General features: G+C 39.2%; 1 protein-coding gene across 3 annotated transcripts in view; it reads left to right on the top strand.

Moving 5' to 3' along the window:
• Nucleotides 1-15,582, top strand: part of nol4lb (nucleolar protein 4-like b) — a 98,200-nt gene that overhangs the window by 11,069 nt on the left and 71,549 nt on the right. For all 3 annotated transcript variants that reach the window (XM_026920532.3, XM_026920535.3, XM_034311892.2), the window contains exons 2-3: nt 10,351-10,506; nt 12,647-12,758. In XM_026920532.3, the coding sequence (XP_026776333.1) occupies nt 10,351-10,506; nt 12,647-12,758 (268 nt within the window). The remainder of the gene's footprint in view (nt 1-10,350; nt 10,507-12,646; nt 12,759-15,582) is intronic.

The raw sequence follows: 15,582 nt of genomic DNA, 5'->3' as shown, positions 1-15,582 counted from the left end.
GAGTACTTTTGCGCTTTATTAAATGCCTCTTATTAGTTTTTCCCCCAGTTGCTTGACTTCAGGATTCGGTGTCTCTGCTTACAAATGCCCATTTGCAACCACGTCTTCATATATTAGAAGCAAAATAAAAGTCTGGCTTGAAAATCATTCCAGTCACCAGACATGGATTTCTATATCAGACCTTATTGATGAATTTAGAACACAGCCATTAGAGTGTGTGTGCTGCTGTCATTGTTTTATACATCATTAAGAGAAAATTGCGTAGAAATGTAATGAATTATTTTCTAATGTATTTATAAAAATTGTACCTTTTAGTGTTTATAAATAGATAAAAGACAAAACTAAGTGGCCATAAAATATTGTTTTAATGTGAACAATCAATTCAAGCAAGATCAATATTCTCAAACAGGAATGCAGGCGAAAACATTGGTGCATTTAAAAAGTAAAGAATATTGCATGTCCCTTTTTTTTAATTTCTGATCGGCCAGAGTATTTAGCATACACATATATTGTTCTCAAATAATTTAAAAAAATAATTTTAAACTCCTCTCTCTCTCTCTCTCTCTCTCACTCACTCTGTGTGTGTGTATATATATATATATATATATATATATATATATATATATATATATATAGTTTATATAAAGTGTAAAATATATAAATAAAATATATAAAGTTTACTCATCCTCTCTCTCTCTCTCCGTGTTTCCTCTATCCTTCTACATTGTACAGAAAGCTTAGTAGCTTTCAGTATTTTTTTTTTTTTTTTTATTTCTGTGTTCATATCCAGTTGTCCTATTTGGTAGATCATCATCAGATCTCTGAAATTTTCATGAAATTGTCTAAGGATAGTGAAAATGCCATTTGGACTTCAGTTTTCATAGTTGGTAAAGAGTGATGTAGAGGTATAGAGAAAGGCTCTGTAGTGGTTGTCCTGGTAATATCCATATTATTATTCATAGATTCCTTAATGTATGCCATTTATGACTCAGTTTTCCCAGAGCATGGCATGATGAGATTTGTGAAGAAGTGGAGGACTATACAGATTTATTATTATTATTTTTGTTTGTTTGTTTGTTCATTTATTTATTTATTTGCAATAATTGTCTAAGGAATTTGTACCTCTGTACACTACATGTCTAATAGCTATAAAGCAGTTTTAAAACACAGAATGTACAGGAGAATGAAAAACTCTAAAACAGCAAGTATAAGCAAAGAAATTTTCGCCAAAACCAACATGAGATCTAACCAACATGAAGATTGAGTTTTTCCAGAAATGAAATGAATGCATGTGTTCTATGCATGAACGAAACACAACTGAGCAGCAAAAGGATAAAAGTAAAGCAGATTTGTGAGTGACTTGCACTTGGATTTAAATATATTAGGAAAATACAAAACTGGTAAGTTTTCTTTCAGTTTAAGGGGAATTAGTGGAAGTACATAAGGATCACAATCTCTTTTATTAGCTTTGTCAAAATACTGCGTATTTCTTTTACCAAAGTAAGAAAACTAATTTTAGCCGTCTGTTACTTTTCGTTGTGTTTGCATTATGCAGCGACGCCAACAATTCAATCCCAAATATGGTGACCACAACAGAAAATTCACATGCCTGGAACACTAGGATATAGTCCTCTTCATAGAAGTCTGTACAGTAAACAGTGAATGAGTCTGGGTGCAAAGTCAGACACAGTATTTTACCAGGAACAGATATTCTTACAAATAATGTTGTGCTTATACACTGTTTAGTAGTAATGAGTGAACCGCAAACTGAGTCGAAGCGAGTAAATTGTGTGTCCAGGTCTACAAAACTGATCTCTTGTTCTGTTTACTGTACACTCCTGTACATGCCTTGTATACTTGCCCATGTCCCAACCTGAGCCTGGAGACTCGCACATACACCCCCGCTGTAATATGGCCACGCAGGCTGGACTACGTGCAGAGCGGATGGTGCCGCTGTCTTCCCCTCGTTCCTACAGTTGCCATGGTGAGCAGGGTCTGTGCCATGGCTGCTCCTTTGGAGAAGAAATTAACAGTACTTTAATTGGCTCAAGGCTCACAGTGTGCCTTATCTGTCTGCCATACTCCTTCCAATTCTCCACATATGCACTGCCATGTGCCTGTGTGTGACAGGAATGAGTTGGAGGGTGTTGTAGTTTGTGTGCACTCTTGCTTCTACTTTTGAGTTTGAGCAATCTAGGATAAAGCTTGTATTCTTTTTACACGTAGACGCACACAGACTAAAACTGCATGCAACATGCCATCACAAAACACTAATGGGCTCGTTGAAGGACTCGCCAGCGCAAATCAAAATCTTAGCTGTCTATGCATTTGCTGTAAACATGCCTGCTTCCTGCTGAAATGATTCATAGATTCAATAGATTCTAGCACTTTGAGCTAAGACTGACTCATCTGTGCCACCTCTCTCTTGGTGGGGGTGACTTTCCAGATTGGTCCCATTGAGTTGAATTGATTCTTCTTTTTTTTTTTTGCTAAAATGCCAGCACACATTCAAATTATGTGAATGTGAATTCAGATCACATTCACATTCAGTAAGGATTGCTGGCACTTCAAAGCAAGAAAACAAAGAATTACTGTTCACAGGAGACAGCTCCTATTATATAAAATATATGATTTTATTCTATGGTGGATTTTATGCAGGAGTTAATGCAGGCTGTTCAAGTGCACTTACATTATATTACTGTTGAGCGTCTCCTTAAGTCAACCTCAATTTTTAGCTAATGTTTATCATATTAGGTCATGTTAAATTGGATATTGGGTTTGTAATTTGTAATTGAGCATTGTTGACGTAGCTTGTCAGGTATGCTGCGCTTATCTTGTAACTAACCTTGCTTAAGTTGTCTATCATTTTAGCTTTCGCATTGTTACTTGCTCAATTTAAAGCTATTGTACAGGTCTTTTTATGTAAAGCTTATTTTTTGTGGATTTCTGTAACCTTGTTATTGATCCTGTCACAAAAATAAAAAAAAAAATCTATAATCTCTTTTATTATTATATTGTTATTATTATATTATTATTAGTGTTATCATATCAGTAGCAGTAAAGCACTTGCTCAAAACAATCATTTCAGTGCCAATGGACAGTTACATTGGCATATATCACACTGCTTTACCCAAGTTCCTAGCAGTTAATTCTAGCAATTAAATTATTGACAGTGTAGGTAAAACTATATATATATATAGAGAGAGAGAGAGAGAGAGAGAGAGAGCACCTGTGATATGCACAAATGTATAACACCTGTAACAAAGCACAATTTGGAAAAATCAGTTGAACATAAAATGAGTTATTGATGAGCTGATTTCATCTGGGTAGACCCGCATCTGTCCATAGCAGGGGAGGTGACATATGGAAGTAGTTAGCAAAAGTGGATAATGTGGCATCTAGATTTCCAATATTGATGGGTACAACAGTGACGTAGTAACCTTTAGAGCGAGATTTCCCAGTTCGAGTACTAGTACTAGGAAAAAACTCACCCTAGGTAAGCATCATGATGATGGAAGGAAACTACAGCATATTTACATTTACTACTTTCAGGTTTTCGATTATTCTTTGGCAATTTCCAATAACTGTGCTAACAGATCTGTCTGATAGTGCTCCAGCATATTAGCATCCTTTCCTATAGACGCTAACCACTATTTTTCTGGGAAAGAGAGTCATTTATTTATTTATTTATTAATTATTGGGATATTGTATAATACAGTGGATATAAAAAGTCTATACAACCCTGTTAAAATTGCAGGGTAAATTGCAAGATAAATCTTTTTTTCACCTTTAATGTGATTTAGTGCCAACAAAATTCAACTGTAAAGCAAATAGAAATGTTTTAGGGGGAAAAAAAGAAAACAACTTACATGGTTGAACAAGTGTACACACCCTTTTATAATGGAGCATGTGACTGTTAACCAATCACCTTCAACTCATGTTCAAAAATAATTATCATAGACCTGGCATTAATGAAGTGTTTCTGATTAATCCCAATTAAAGATCCACTGTTTCTGTAGGGTTTTCTTGATAGCTTCCAACTGCTGAAGCCATGGTACACAAATAGTTTAGAAAGCATGTGCAGGATCTCATTGTCAAAAGGTATCAATCAGGAGAGGGTTACAAAAGAATTTCCAAAACATTAGATGTACCATGGAACACCGCGAAGGCCATCAACAAGTGGAGAACATGGGGCACCACAGTGACATTAGCAAGAACAGGACGTCCCTGAAAAGGACAATACAAAACTTATCAGGGAGGCTGCCAAGAGATCTATGGCAACATTAAAGGAGCCGCAAGAATATCTGGCAAGTACTGGTCACTCCCGTCACATGACAACAGTCTCTCATATTCATCACGTGTCTGGGCTATGGGGTAGGGTGGCTAGACAGAAGCCCTTTTTCTCATGGAAAAAAAATCCAAACCTGCTAAATTTTGCCAAAAACCTTACGGTCTGATGAGACCAAGGTAGAAATTTTTGGCGTAATTCTAAAAGATATGTTTGGCACAATGACAAGAACACTTATCATCCAAAGAACACCATATCCATGGTGAAGCATGGTGGTGGCAGCATCATGCTATGGGGGTCTAGTCTTGGACTGGGGCTCTGATGAAGAAAAGTCACCTTCCAGCATAATGATAACCCAAAGCACAAATCCAAATTGACAAAAGAATGGCTTTAGGAGAAAATTTATGTTTTGGAAAGGCCCAGTCAGTGCCCAGATCTAAAATTTATCAAAAACCTGTGGAATGACTTGATCCCCTTGCAATTTGATAGATGTGGAGCATTTTTGCAAGGAAGAGTGGAATAAAATTGCCAAATCAAGATGTGCTAAGTTGGTAGATTCTTGCCCCAAAACACTGAGTGCTGTATTACAAGTAAAAGGTGCTTTAACAAAGTACTATTTCAGGGGTTTGCACACTTGTGCAACCAGGTTATTGTAAGGTTTTTCATTTTCTTTTTTCCCCATTAAGACACTTCTATTTGTGTTTCAGTTGAATTTTGTTGGTTGCTATATCACATTAAAGCAGAAAAAAAGATCTGATATGATTTATCTTCATTTCATTTTTTTTTATCCATCACAAAAGTCTGAAATTTTAACAGGGATGTGCAAACTTTTTATGCCCACTGTAGCCATGGTTCCAGAAAGACCATTGATCTAGGAGGATGGAATTAAAGGCTTTTAGCTATGCACTGTTAGGAGAAAAACGACTCTGTAGTGCTGTTTGCTTTGTTCCTCCTCAGGGGCAACCCTGAGAGGTTCAATGTAGATATATAGTGTGTGTATTTTCACCGAGAAAACAGGCTCTTGCAACTTTCTCCTTGATTGCTCCTTGCATTCTTTCTCAGGAACAGTGGGAGCGTGTTGGCAAAACCTTTTGATCTTCATTTCCTCTTTGCTGGCTCATCTTAGCTTCATATGAAAAATTTCTTATAAAATCAAGGAAATCAAATGCCCTGCCGAAATTTTAGTTTGTCTCTGGGATTCTGATCTCTTAACAAAACCACACATAAAGTAATGTGTTTGAGGATCCGGCTTAGAGTTTACCAGTGTTTGTGTACGTGTCTGTTCTGAGCAAACACACGCATACATATTTGCAATTGTGTGTGGGTTGGTTTGTTTCTCATAGCAGTCATGGTCTCGAATGTTTGAAGGGCTTCTCTGGCCCACTGCACTTCTCTGCCATGCTTCCATCACTTCTTTCAGAGAGAAGTGAGGATGCTGCTGCTGCTGCACTAACCTGACCTGTCTCCTAGCAACAAGGCTGTTTGGTCCGGGACAGAGGAGTGGAAGCTGAGAGAGAGCACAGAGATGGAGAGTATGAAAGGAAAGGAAAGGCTGCAATTATTCTGTGCCATTGGACAGAGCAGAGGCCTGGAGGTGGAGAGCAGAACTGGAGGGAGGACGAGAAAACAGTGGGGGAGGTAGAGAAGGCTAGCAAAGGGGGTTATTTAGATACAGGCGGAGCAGTGAATGCGTGACGAGGGGGAAGAGGGAGATGAATTCCGCTGGACTGTAACAGTATTTTTCCGACAGCCCTAGCTAAACAAAACTACACTTTTCATCTTGTGTTTCTCTTGTTTTGTTGATCCTTTACATTTTACAGCCATGCTTTCTTCTTTCTGTCAGACTTGCTAATCCAAGTGTGTTTTTGTGTATAAAAGAGTAAAAGAGCAAGGTCAACTATGAAGGGTTGCACTGTCCCCCATATTTTATTCATGCATACACTCAAGTGACATAACCTTGCCAGAATGCCATTCGCATACTGCCATGATTCTGTGCCACAATGGAAATGCTAATTGGGAGTGTGTGTTGGTGTGTCTGGCACATGGCAGGACAGCCTGGCTTTGCCTTCTCTTGGGTGCACTGACTTTGACCCCATGTTGGCATTTTCGGGAGGGGTGTGGGGTGAATGTCCGACCTGCTCTGCCTTGAGGTGTAGCCCCTGTGTGTCTGTGCGTGTGCGCGTGTGTGCATGTGCGTGTGGTCTGCTGAGCAGGAAGGTACTCTGCTACACCCCCCTCCCTCTTCTGTCTCACATTGGCTTGTGTGGAGGCCCTGCTGCTGTCACACACACTAACATCCCAGGCTGCTGATGTGCCCCGCAACCGTTAGGAGGAAAGGGGGCAGGGCAGCATCCAGCTCCAGTGGCATACGTCTAAAACACACACACACACACAGAGTCTGGCATCCATGCCCTATTTCCTGGAGGCAATATAGCACATTGGATGCCAGTAGTAAGCATGTTGTGTAGGTTTATGCCACAGGAGCCCAGGTCCAGTTTTGCACTTGAGATCACCCCTACATGCACACCTGTGAAGCTTCTAATGAAGAAATCTGGTAACTCAAGCATATTAGAACAGCAAAGATTACCAAATTGTGTGACTTTGGACCATCCAGGGCCAGAGCTTGGCAACTCTGATGTATTTTTATTTCCAGAGCTACAATTTTTATAGATTTTAAGACATTATACAGTGGTGAGGGATTTTCTGTAGAGGGGTGCCAGTAGAAAATAACACACTGGGCCCCATTGTACTGTATCTAGCAAGCAAAGATAACTCCAAGCAGGTGAATTGTGTCTGCTTTGACATTACATGTAGTGTAGGCCCAACTCGTCTTCATTTCTTGTGAAAAACTAGGTGTCTTGTTGCTCCTAGACACCATTTCTTAAGTTGAAACCAGTGAAGTAGGATAAAGACCTTTTAATAGAGCTTTAATAATCCACCAACACCACCACAGATCACACAACCTCAACCACCAACAGCACCCCAACACTACCACTACCAACAACACACCACCACCACCACCACAGCAACACCATCAACACAACCCCACCACCATCACCTCAACACCACAACCATCACCACCACCACCACAGCCACACCGTCACCACTATAGCAACGTAGTGGAATGACTCTTAGCCCTCACACAGCACCCCAGACTGCCATAGTTGCCTTCATCAGCCAGCATAAAACAGTGGAAAATGGCACCGCGTGTCATAAAGGTCAGAAAGGGGGAGACGGGAGGGGTAAAGGTGAGGACCTGAGAACAGGGACAGGTGCACATGAGAAGGACACTGGGGTGTGGGTGTTGGGGCTGCTCATGTGGAATAGAGTAAGAGACAATAGAAATAAATTAGTGTGCATAAGAGTAAGGCGGTGTGTATGTGGCCTGGTGACACTCTAACTGGCTGTGTGTGTCACATGAGCCTCCTGAGGTCAGCAGTGGTAAGCATGGTGATTGGCCTCTATATAACTGTGTGTATTCTTTCATCTTTGTGTACTTTCATCTTCCACTCTGGTTGTGTTTTTCAGAATGTTCTTGCTGTACTCGAACTAAAGAGAAAAGTGGTGATATATTTAGTACTTCATTTTATTTAATACTTTGTTCTGGTATCTTCTTATTAGTGTTTTGAAGAGTGTTCAAAATTTCGCAACCACAACTGTATGTAGGTTAAATACCATATTTTGTTCTTTGACATTACAGAAATACATTCTGAAAAGGGGCTTGAGAGCAGCAGTGGAAAATTCTGGTGGATAATAGCTAATACTGATCTTATTTATTCTGCTGAACCTGCACTAAATCAGGAAGGTTTAATTAATTTTACTGTCTCTTTGGTTTCTGTTATTGCTCTGCCACAAATATTAAATATTTATTATATTATATTATATTATATTATATTATATTATATTTTTCTGTGTGTTGGTGAGAGTGCAGCAGTGCAACCAGATCAAAGCAGCTGTGTGTGCTAGCTAGCGAAATGTATGATTAATAATGAAGGACATTACCAATTATGTGAAATATTTTAAACATCTAGAATAAAGATGGTTTACACGATGCTGGATAGAAGCAGTCAGCAGTCAGCCTCTTCACTTTCTCCCTGATGAATTCAGGCATTTGGAAGTCTCTCAGATTCGGCTCACTTTCTTGAAGTGTCTTAGTGGGCGATAGGTTTGAATATTTTGAAAGTTTTGCCACAACTCTCTCGCACTCTAGACCTGATTTTAAGAAGTCACTGTATGACATTTGGCGGCGTTGTAACAGACACAGTCAGTGCCATAATTATTGGCACGCTTGGTAAACATGGGTACGGTTATGGAAAAAATACTTGCCTGGTTAATTTGCTTAATCTCACATTGAAATCTAATCTTTAATATTAAGTACATTTATATATAAAACGCTTAATAAACACCCTATACAGATTTAGAAATTCATATGAACAAAATGCTACTGAAGCATGATACCATGTACATTTTACTTTTAAAGTTCATCTGAGTGTCTAGGAACTCTTCATCCATGACTTCCTGTTTCGCATGATTATCAACATGAGGAAGCTTAGTCATTACACAAATGAAACAAAAGTGTGTTGACCTTCGTAAATCAGTTTAATAGCTATAAAAATAGATACATGCCAAAAAAATGCCCATATGCCCACTGTTAGTTCTGTAATTATGAAGTTTAAATACAACCAGAGCTGTAATTAACCTGGCTGGAACTGGACATTAGAAAGACGTTACTGGAACTTTGACTGTTTTGGCATAAAAAATAATTCCTACTGTTAAGTATGAATGAGGATCTGAGAGATGCTGCTGTTTCTCCTCCAAATGCTTTGGGAACCTGTTAGGATACATGGACTCCAGGGAGATACTGTCAAACAAAATATTGTCAAAGAGAGGTTGCACAAAGTGCCAAATGCAGGGATACCAATAGGTGACACATGCATTAAAGGTTAGATTTCTCTCGTTTTCATTGATAGATTAAGCTAATTAACCACAAAGACATTCCTTTGTTTACTCATCTTTCCCAAAGGTGCCAATAATTATGGAGCTGACTGTATGACGAGAAGAATGGGCAAAGATTGGAGAAGCAATATGGCAGAAGTTAGAACTGATGAATGTGTCGGGAAGAATACTGAGCTAAATGGGCCTAATTAGAGCTGAGCATATCTGCAGAGAATATGCGAAGAGGCTGGAGGCACTTATAAAGGCAAAGGGTGGACACAGGGAATATTTCTGTTATATTCAGAAAAGAAAATGAGCCAACACTTGTGCAAGGGGGGAGAATTCACCCTGAATGGTATGTCAGTTCATGACAGGTCACCACACGCAGACACACTCACTCATAGCTATGGGCAATTTAGCATAGCCAGTCTGCCTACCTGCATGTTTTTGGACAGTGAGATGAAACCCACACAAACAAGAAAATGCGAAACTCCACACAGACAGTAGCCCAAGCTCAGGCTCAAACCAGGGATCCTGGAACTGTGAGGCAGCAAGGCTACCTGCTGTGCCACCATCCTGCTCTGATTCTGTCTTTTTCACTATTAAGATTTTAACCTACAGTTTTTAATAATTTGTGTGACTTGTGATAGGGTTGAACCATCTGTGAAAACTGATAAACTAATGTCTTGTGGGCATAAATGAAATTATTAAATGATAAATTGCACAATTGCACTATTTGTCCATATAGTACGCAGTTATAGAAGGGAATTATTTAGAATTGCACTATCCGTTATCACCCAGATGAGGATGGGTTCCCTTTTGAGTCTGGTTCCTCTCAAGGTTTCTTCCTCATATCGTCTCAGGGAGTTTTTCCTTTACACCATCGCATCTGGCTTGCTTATTAGGGATAAATTCACATATTTACAATTTATTTTGGTTAATTTAATTTGAATCTAATTATTTCTGTAAAGCTGTTTTGCGACAATGTCCACTGTTAAAAGCGCTATACAAATAAAATTGAATTGAATTGAAATTGAGTAAATGTTCTGTGTGTGTGTGCGTGTGTGTGTCCTACTGTAAAGGTTAATATAGTGTTTGAATCCTCTCTCTCTCTCTCTGTGTTGCAGTGCGTGGACGGAGCGGCTGGACAGGAGATCTCGTCTCTGAAGAGGGTTGCCGTGGTGGAGGATTTCTACGATATCATCTACGCCATGCATGTGGAGATCAGCTCTGACCCAGCCAAAGTGCCCAAACATGCCGGCCAGAAGAAAACATATAAAGCGGTTAATTAGCACATTAAACAACTTTTATTCTTCCCGTCGCTCTCTGCCTCTGTCTTTGTCCCGCTCTCTCTTTCCTGTCTTTTTCCTTCACTTAGCAGTTATGTTCTGCCCTACCATTTTTTTTAATTCTCTTTTTTTGCCTCTTTTCTGTCAATTCTCTCTTTCCCTTGCAAATTCTTCTTTTGACTAGATTGATTGTGTGTCATATCAATGCCTGAACTCCAGACCCACAGCTGCTCCTTCTGATTGGCCTCTTTTTCTCTTTTGTCACTTGTTGAGATACATTTTTTTTTTCATTGTCATGAATATTTCTTTGAACAATATAATCTCTGCATCTCTTATAGCTGATGCCTTCTGCTGTGCTGCTGTGTTAGGAGTTGTGATAATGAATATCAGCTTTTTAAAAGCAATATTGCATCTGTGATTAGTATTATTTCTTTTCAGTTATAGTGTACTCTATACTAACACATCACATCACACCTTTATTGGAAGACTTTCTGACTTGTGTAATTTGATGAGCTTCACCCATATCACTCTAAACCCTCCTGTGATACTGCCCTCTAATGGACGGATGAAGGACTGCATTTAAACCATGATGGAGCAGCCTCATCAACACCTCTTCAACACCTTTGTGCTCCGCATCAACAGCGTTCTAACAGATGTACAAATATAGTCTTGTTTGTTTCTGTTTCCTCTAATGTATAATTGATGGAGATCTGTGTTTTCAACTCTAACACACACAACTGGCTGTGTTCCATTTGCGCCTGCCGGCTGTATGGCATGGCAGCGATCCAGAGCCTGTTCTGGACTGAGGGTTTTGACATCGAGCCTCCCTGCTGAGCAGACCATCTCTGTGGCATTATTCCAGTTCCCCTGTTATTGTATAGAGCAGTGAGTCAGGGTAACACTGCCAGGGGAAATTGCTGTTCGACTGCTGGGACTTATATCCAGCAGGGATTTTTTTTTTTTTTTTACACAGTGCTCTCCATACAGGAGAGTACACTGGGGTGTAGGCACAGGGCTTTGTGGATTTTATTTAACAGTCCCTTGTATTTGTAGCTCACATATACCCTGGCCTGCTGCTGTGGTGCCATGGTCGCCCGATGTTTGTTTTTCTGAGCCTCAGGGGAGAATGTGGATTCTGTGGATTGTGGGGGTGTATTTTCTTTCCCTTTCTCTCTTCGTCTTAGCCTGGGCTGCTGCAGGTTTTTAGGGAGGAGGTGAAATAATTAGAGAGATTGGAATTGTGAAAGAGGGAAAGAAATCAGTGGCTTAAGAATGAAAAAAAATAAATAGAACACAGCAAGGACAAAGCATAGATGAACAGTTGATTAATTACTTCGAGAGACTGTGATATAACGTTGGTTTTTGGGAAAAAAAATATATAGTAGGTTTTATATTTATTTTGGTTAAATACAAAAAGAATCAGCATGGTTTGGAGTAGAAAAGAAGGGGGTAGTGGTCTCTCTTCATTTTAATGAGTCAGACCCCTCCAGCACAGTCTCAGTCACTGCTGCTCACTGATTTAAGAACCTGATTAGCACTTCATTTGCCTTTCCCCTGAATTAATGAAATTTAAATTTAGATTGGATGCTGTCTCTCCACTGATAAACTACCATTGTTCATGGTGTGTGTGAGTGTATGTGTGTGTGCCCTGATACCTTGCTGCTTTGCAGCTGATTGACATAGAAACTGTCACCAAGGGCTGCAGCTGACATTTCACTGTCACACTTTCCACTTTTGAACACACACACGTACACACACACGCACCTAAAAATCCCCACATTCCTATAAGCCTCTACAGATCACCGGTGGCCGTTTGTTCACTGTTGGTCTGCATAAGCAGACAGAAGGAGACAGCGATTCAGAATGGCACATGGAGCTTGTGATCGGCTCACAGGGAGGTAAAGAGGCTCGGCTAGCTGCAGGTGTTATGTGGTGGATATGTGCTCGGCTCTGTCCTCAATCCCTCAATAGGAGCATTACATTTGAATGACAACCGCATGTCAACACAGCACAAAAGTACAGCCATATCAGCAATGATGAAACATTTCAACAATTGACATGCAACTCTGAAACGAATCACTGTTATGCAGCTGTATATAATAATAAATATGATCTCTCTCTGTTCCTGTCTCAGATAGCAGAGACGTATGCGTTTCTGCCTAGAGAAGCAGTGACCCGTTTCCTGATGGGCTGTGGAGAGTGTCAGAAAAGGATGCACATCAGCCCAAGTGGAGCCGAGTGCAAGGGTACGACACCCGAAAACTCACCGAAACATCTCCACACTAACGTTCCACATTATACTATGTCATAATGATATTTAACATAAAATATGACAATGATTTGGCTTTATTTTATATTTTTCAGTTTCCATTTAAAACTCAGTATAGTTTTATTATAGTTTAGTATCTTACGGATGGGTGTTAGTTCATTTTTTTTAGGGTTTATTATCTTTTATTTAGTGATTTTAGTGCATAGGACAATTGTGAAGCTGTTTTGTATTTGTTCTTTAGAGAAGAGTGCATGAATTCACAATCCATGTATTTTCGAAGCCTTATAGTGATTTAAAACATAATGGTTCACATGGACAATATTATGGTGTATTTAATTAGATTATGTTGATATATTTTGCAAAACTAAATTGCAAATGAATCCTTTATCTTTTTATTTTTTTAATTTTCTAGTTTTTGTTTCATTCATTTTAGTGTAATTTTTGAATATATTATATTTCAGTTTACATTTTGAGAAATAAAGTATATTTAAAATTATAACTAGCCATACATTTAGTTAGCGGACACAAATGGAGTATAAACATAGCAAGCAGGTCGAGATTTCAACTCTATTTATACCTGCTCATTTTGTGCATTTTGACTATCAGGATTGTGTTTATTCACACACAAGTAAAAGTGCACTTAAGAAAATTAGGTGCAAATAAATCCAACTTAAATTTGATTGTTCAAACCATTTCAAGAAGTCTAAGATGGATTTTGCCACATGATATATGTAATGTGTCCATTTCCCCCTTGTCAATTAACAACCAAAATGTATATAATCTATGTCTTCAGAAGTTGCCACATTTAAGATTAAAAATTGTACATTTAAGTGAAATCGTACAACTGGGAAAAAAAAAACAAGTCACAACACAAAGTATGGGGTCGAATGTAAAGAGCTGATTTCATTATTAAAACAGAGGACATTGATTGCTTTCAATCTGGCTAACTGGAGAAGCATTAGACTACAAGTGTAAATGCATGTGGTTAAAGTGCTATCAGGATGAAATGACCAGGTGTAAATGGGATCTTCATATTTGAAAGTCTGAAGTGAAATGTGCTATAACCTCCACAGTGGCATAATGTCCCCACGTCCACAAAGGTCCAGGTCCTGCAGAGATGATTGGCAGTAAAGGGATTTGCAGTCCCAGAGAACAAATCCTCTCTACCCCTTTGGCTCTTGCTCTCCATCCACCACCCCCCACCTCAATTCCTGAAGTTAATGTGTCCCCACCAGCTAGACCTCTCCATCACATATGCCACACACACTCTCAAAAGACATTCATTAGGCTCTGATCACTGGAGTGTCTTGTCCTCCCTGCACGCTGCAATTAGCCCAATTATGGCCCTTTTACTAAAAAATCACACTCCCAGGACACCAGATTTCTGCAGGAAGGAGATAAAATGGGGAGAGGGAAGATTTGGGATTGGGAAAGCAGACATAAAGTGTCCAGTGGGGGAGGAGCTGGATGGAGAGATCCTGTATAGGACACTGAAAGCATTAGGAGCCAACCATCCCCAGACCTACTCCTGGGTGTGAGATAAACACACACACACACACACACACACACACACACACACACACACACACACAGAAACCACCTCCAGGCTTGATCTGTCACAGCCTTGTGTGGCAGCATGAGGACAACATTGGGTGTCGCTCATAAAGCGAGTGCTAATTGGCTTCCTACCCCATGGGGGTCCCTTACCCCCCTCTTCACCCCCTCCTTTTGCCCCTCTATTTAGCTCCATCTACCCACGCAAAAGTTCAGCTCTAAATTATTAAATGTGATTAATTACTGTGACTCGGAAGCTGTGGCTGGTGTCAGTTCTTTCAGCTCTTTTTATAACACAGTCAGAAAAAATATTTTAATATTCCAAAGTAGATATTATAATTAACATCAAAAAATAGGTACTATACATGTGGACCTGAACAATGTTTCTGGAAGTAAATCTGTATACAATGAGAATATGAGGCGAGTATATATCAATATCGCCCAATACGCACACCTATGAGTGTTCGCTGATCACTAGTGAAGTGTGTTTGAGCTTGTACTTCTAAGTGTGTTGTGTGTTTGTGTATGTATGATGGGTTATTTTACTCATATCTACATATCCTTTAGATTTACTATAGTTCTTTTTGACTATAATGTGCTAAATATCATTTTAGTGCAAATCATTGGAATTCTAAATTGCAAATTAATATTAATATATAATCTGTTAATATATTTTGCCTAATCATTGGTCACTGATCAGTGCACACAAGGATCATGTCACACTCATACTTTCATACATGGCCACATTTCCTGCCTCAAGACCCAAAAAAAGACACACCTACACACAAAAACACACACATACATGCATTCTTTACCAAATACATCAGTTACATTGTTACAGTTACCGTTTCAGGCATCATCGGGATCTTCGTTATTAAAGTCTGTTTTTTAAAAAAAATATTTTAACAATTTGCATAGGTGTATACAGTTTGTATAATAATGCATGTGCATTATTATAATTTGGGCATTGCAGATTAAACATTGTTAATGGGACAAAGAGACTGAGCCATATGTGTGTGCATGTAGCATGAAGGGCTTCATTTACTGTCCTCTAGTGGTGAGACAGAACAGCTTTACACACACTGCAGAGTGCAGGGTGTGCGCCAACATGGTTTTTTACAGTGTCCCTCAATAAAGGGCATCAGTAACATTATCAAAACTCAGATTAAAGAATAATGTTGCTAAAAAAGACTGAGTACAAGCACCGTGCCAATGTATTGGTTCATACTGATCCTGTCAATGCTGTC

This window comes from Pangasianodon hypophthalmus, chromosome 16 (genome assembly GCF_027358585.1).
Source record: "Pangasianodon hypophthalmus isolate fPanHyp1 chromosome 16, fPanHyp1.pri, whole genome shotgun sequence".
Classification (NCBI taxonomy): Eukaryota; Metazoa; Chordata; class Actinopteri; order Siluriformes; family Pangasiidae; genus Pangasianodon; species Pangasianodon hypophthalmus.
Note: the sequence above shows the minus strand (reverse complement) of the source record. Positions and strands in the feature narration are given on the sequence as shown.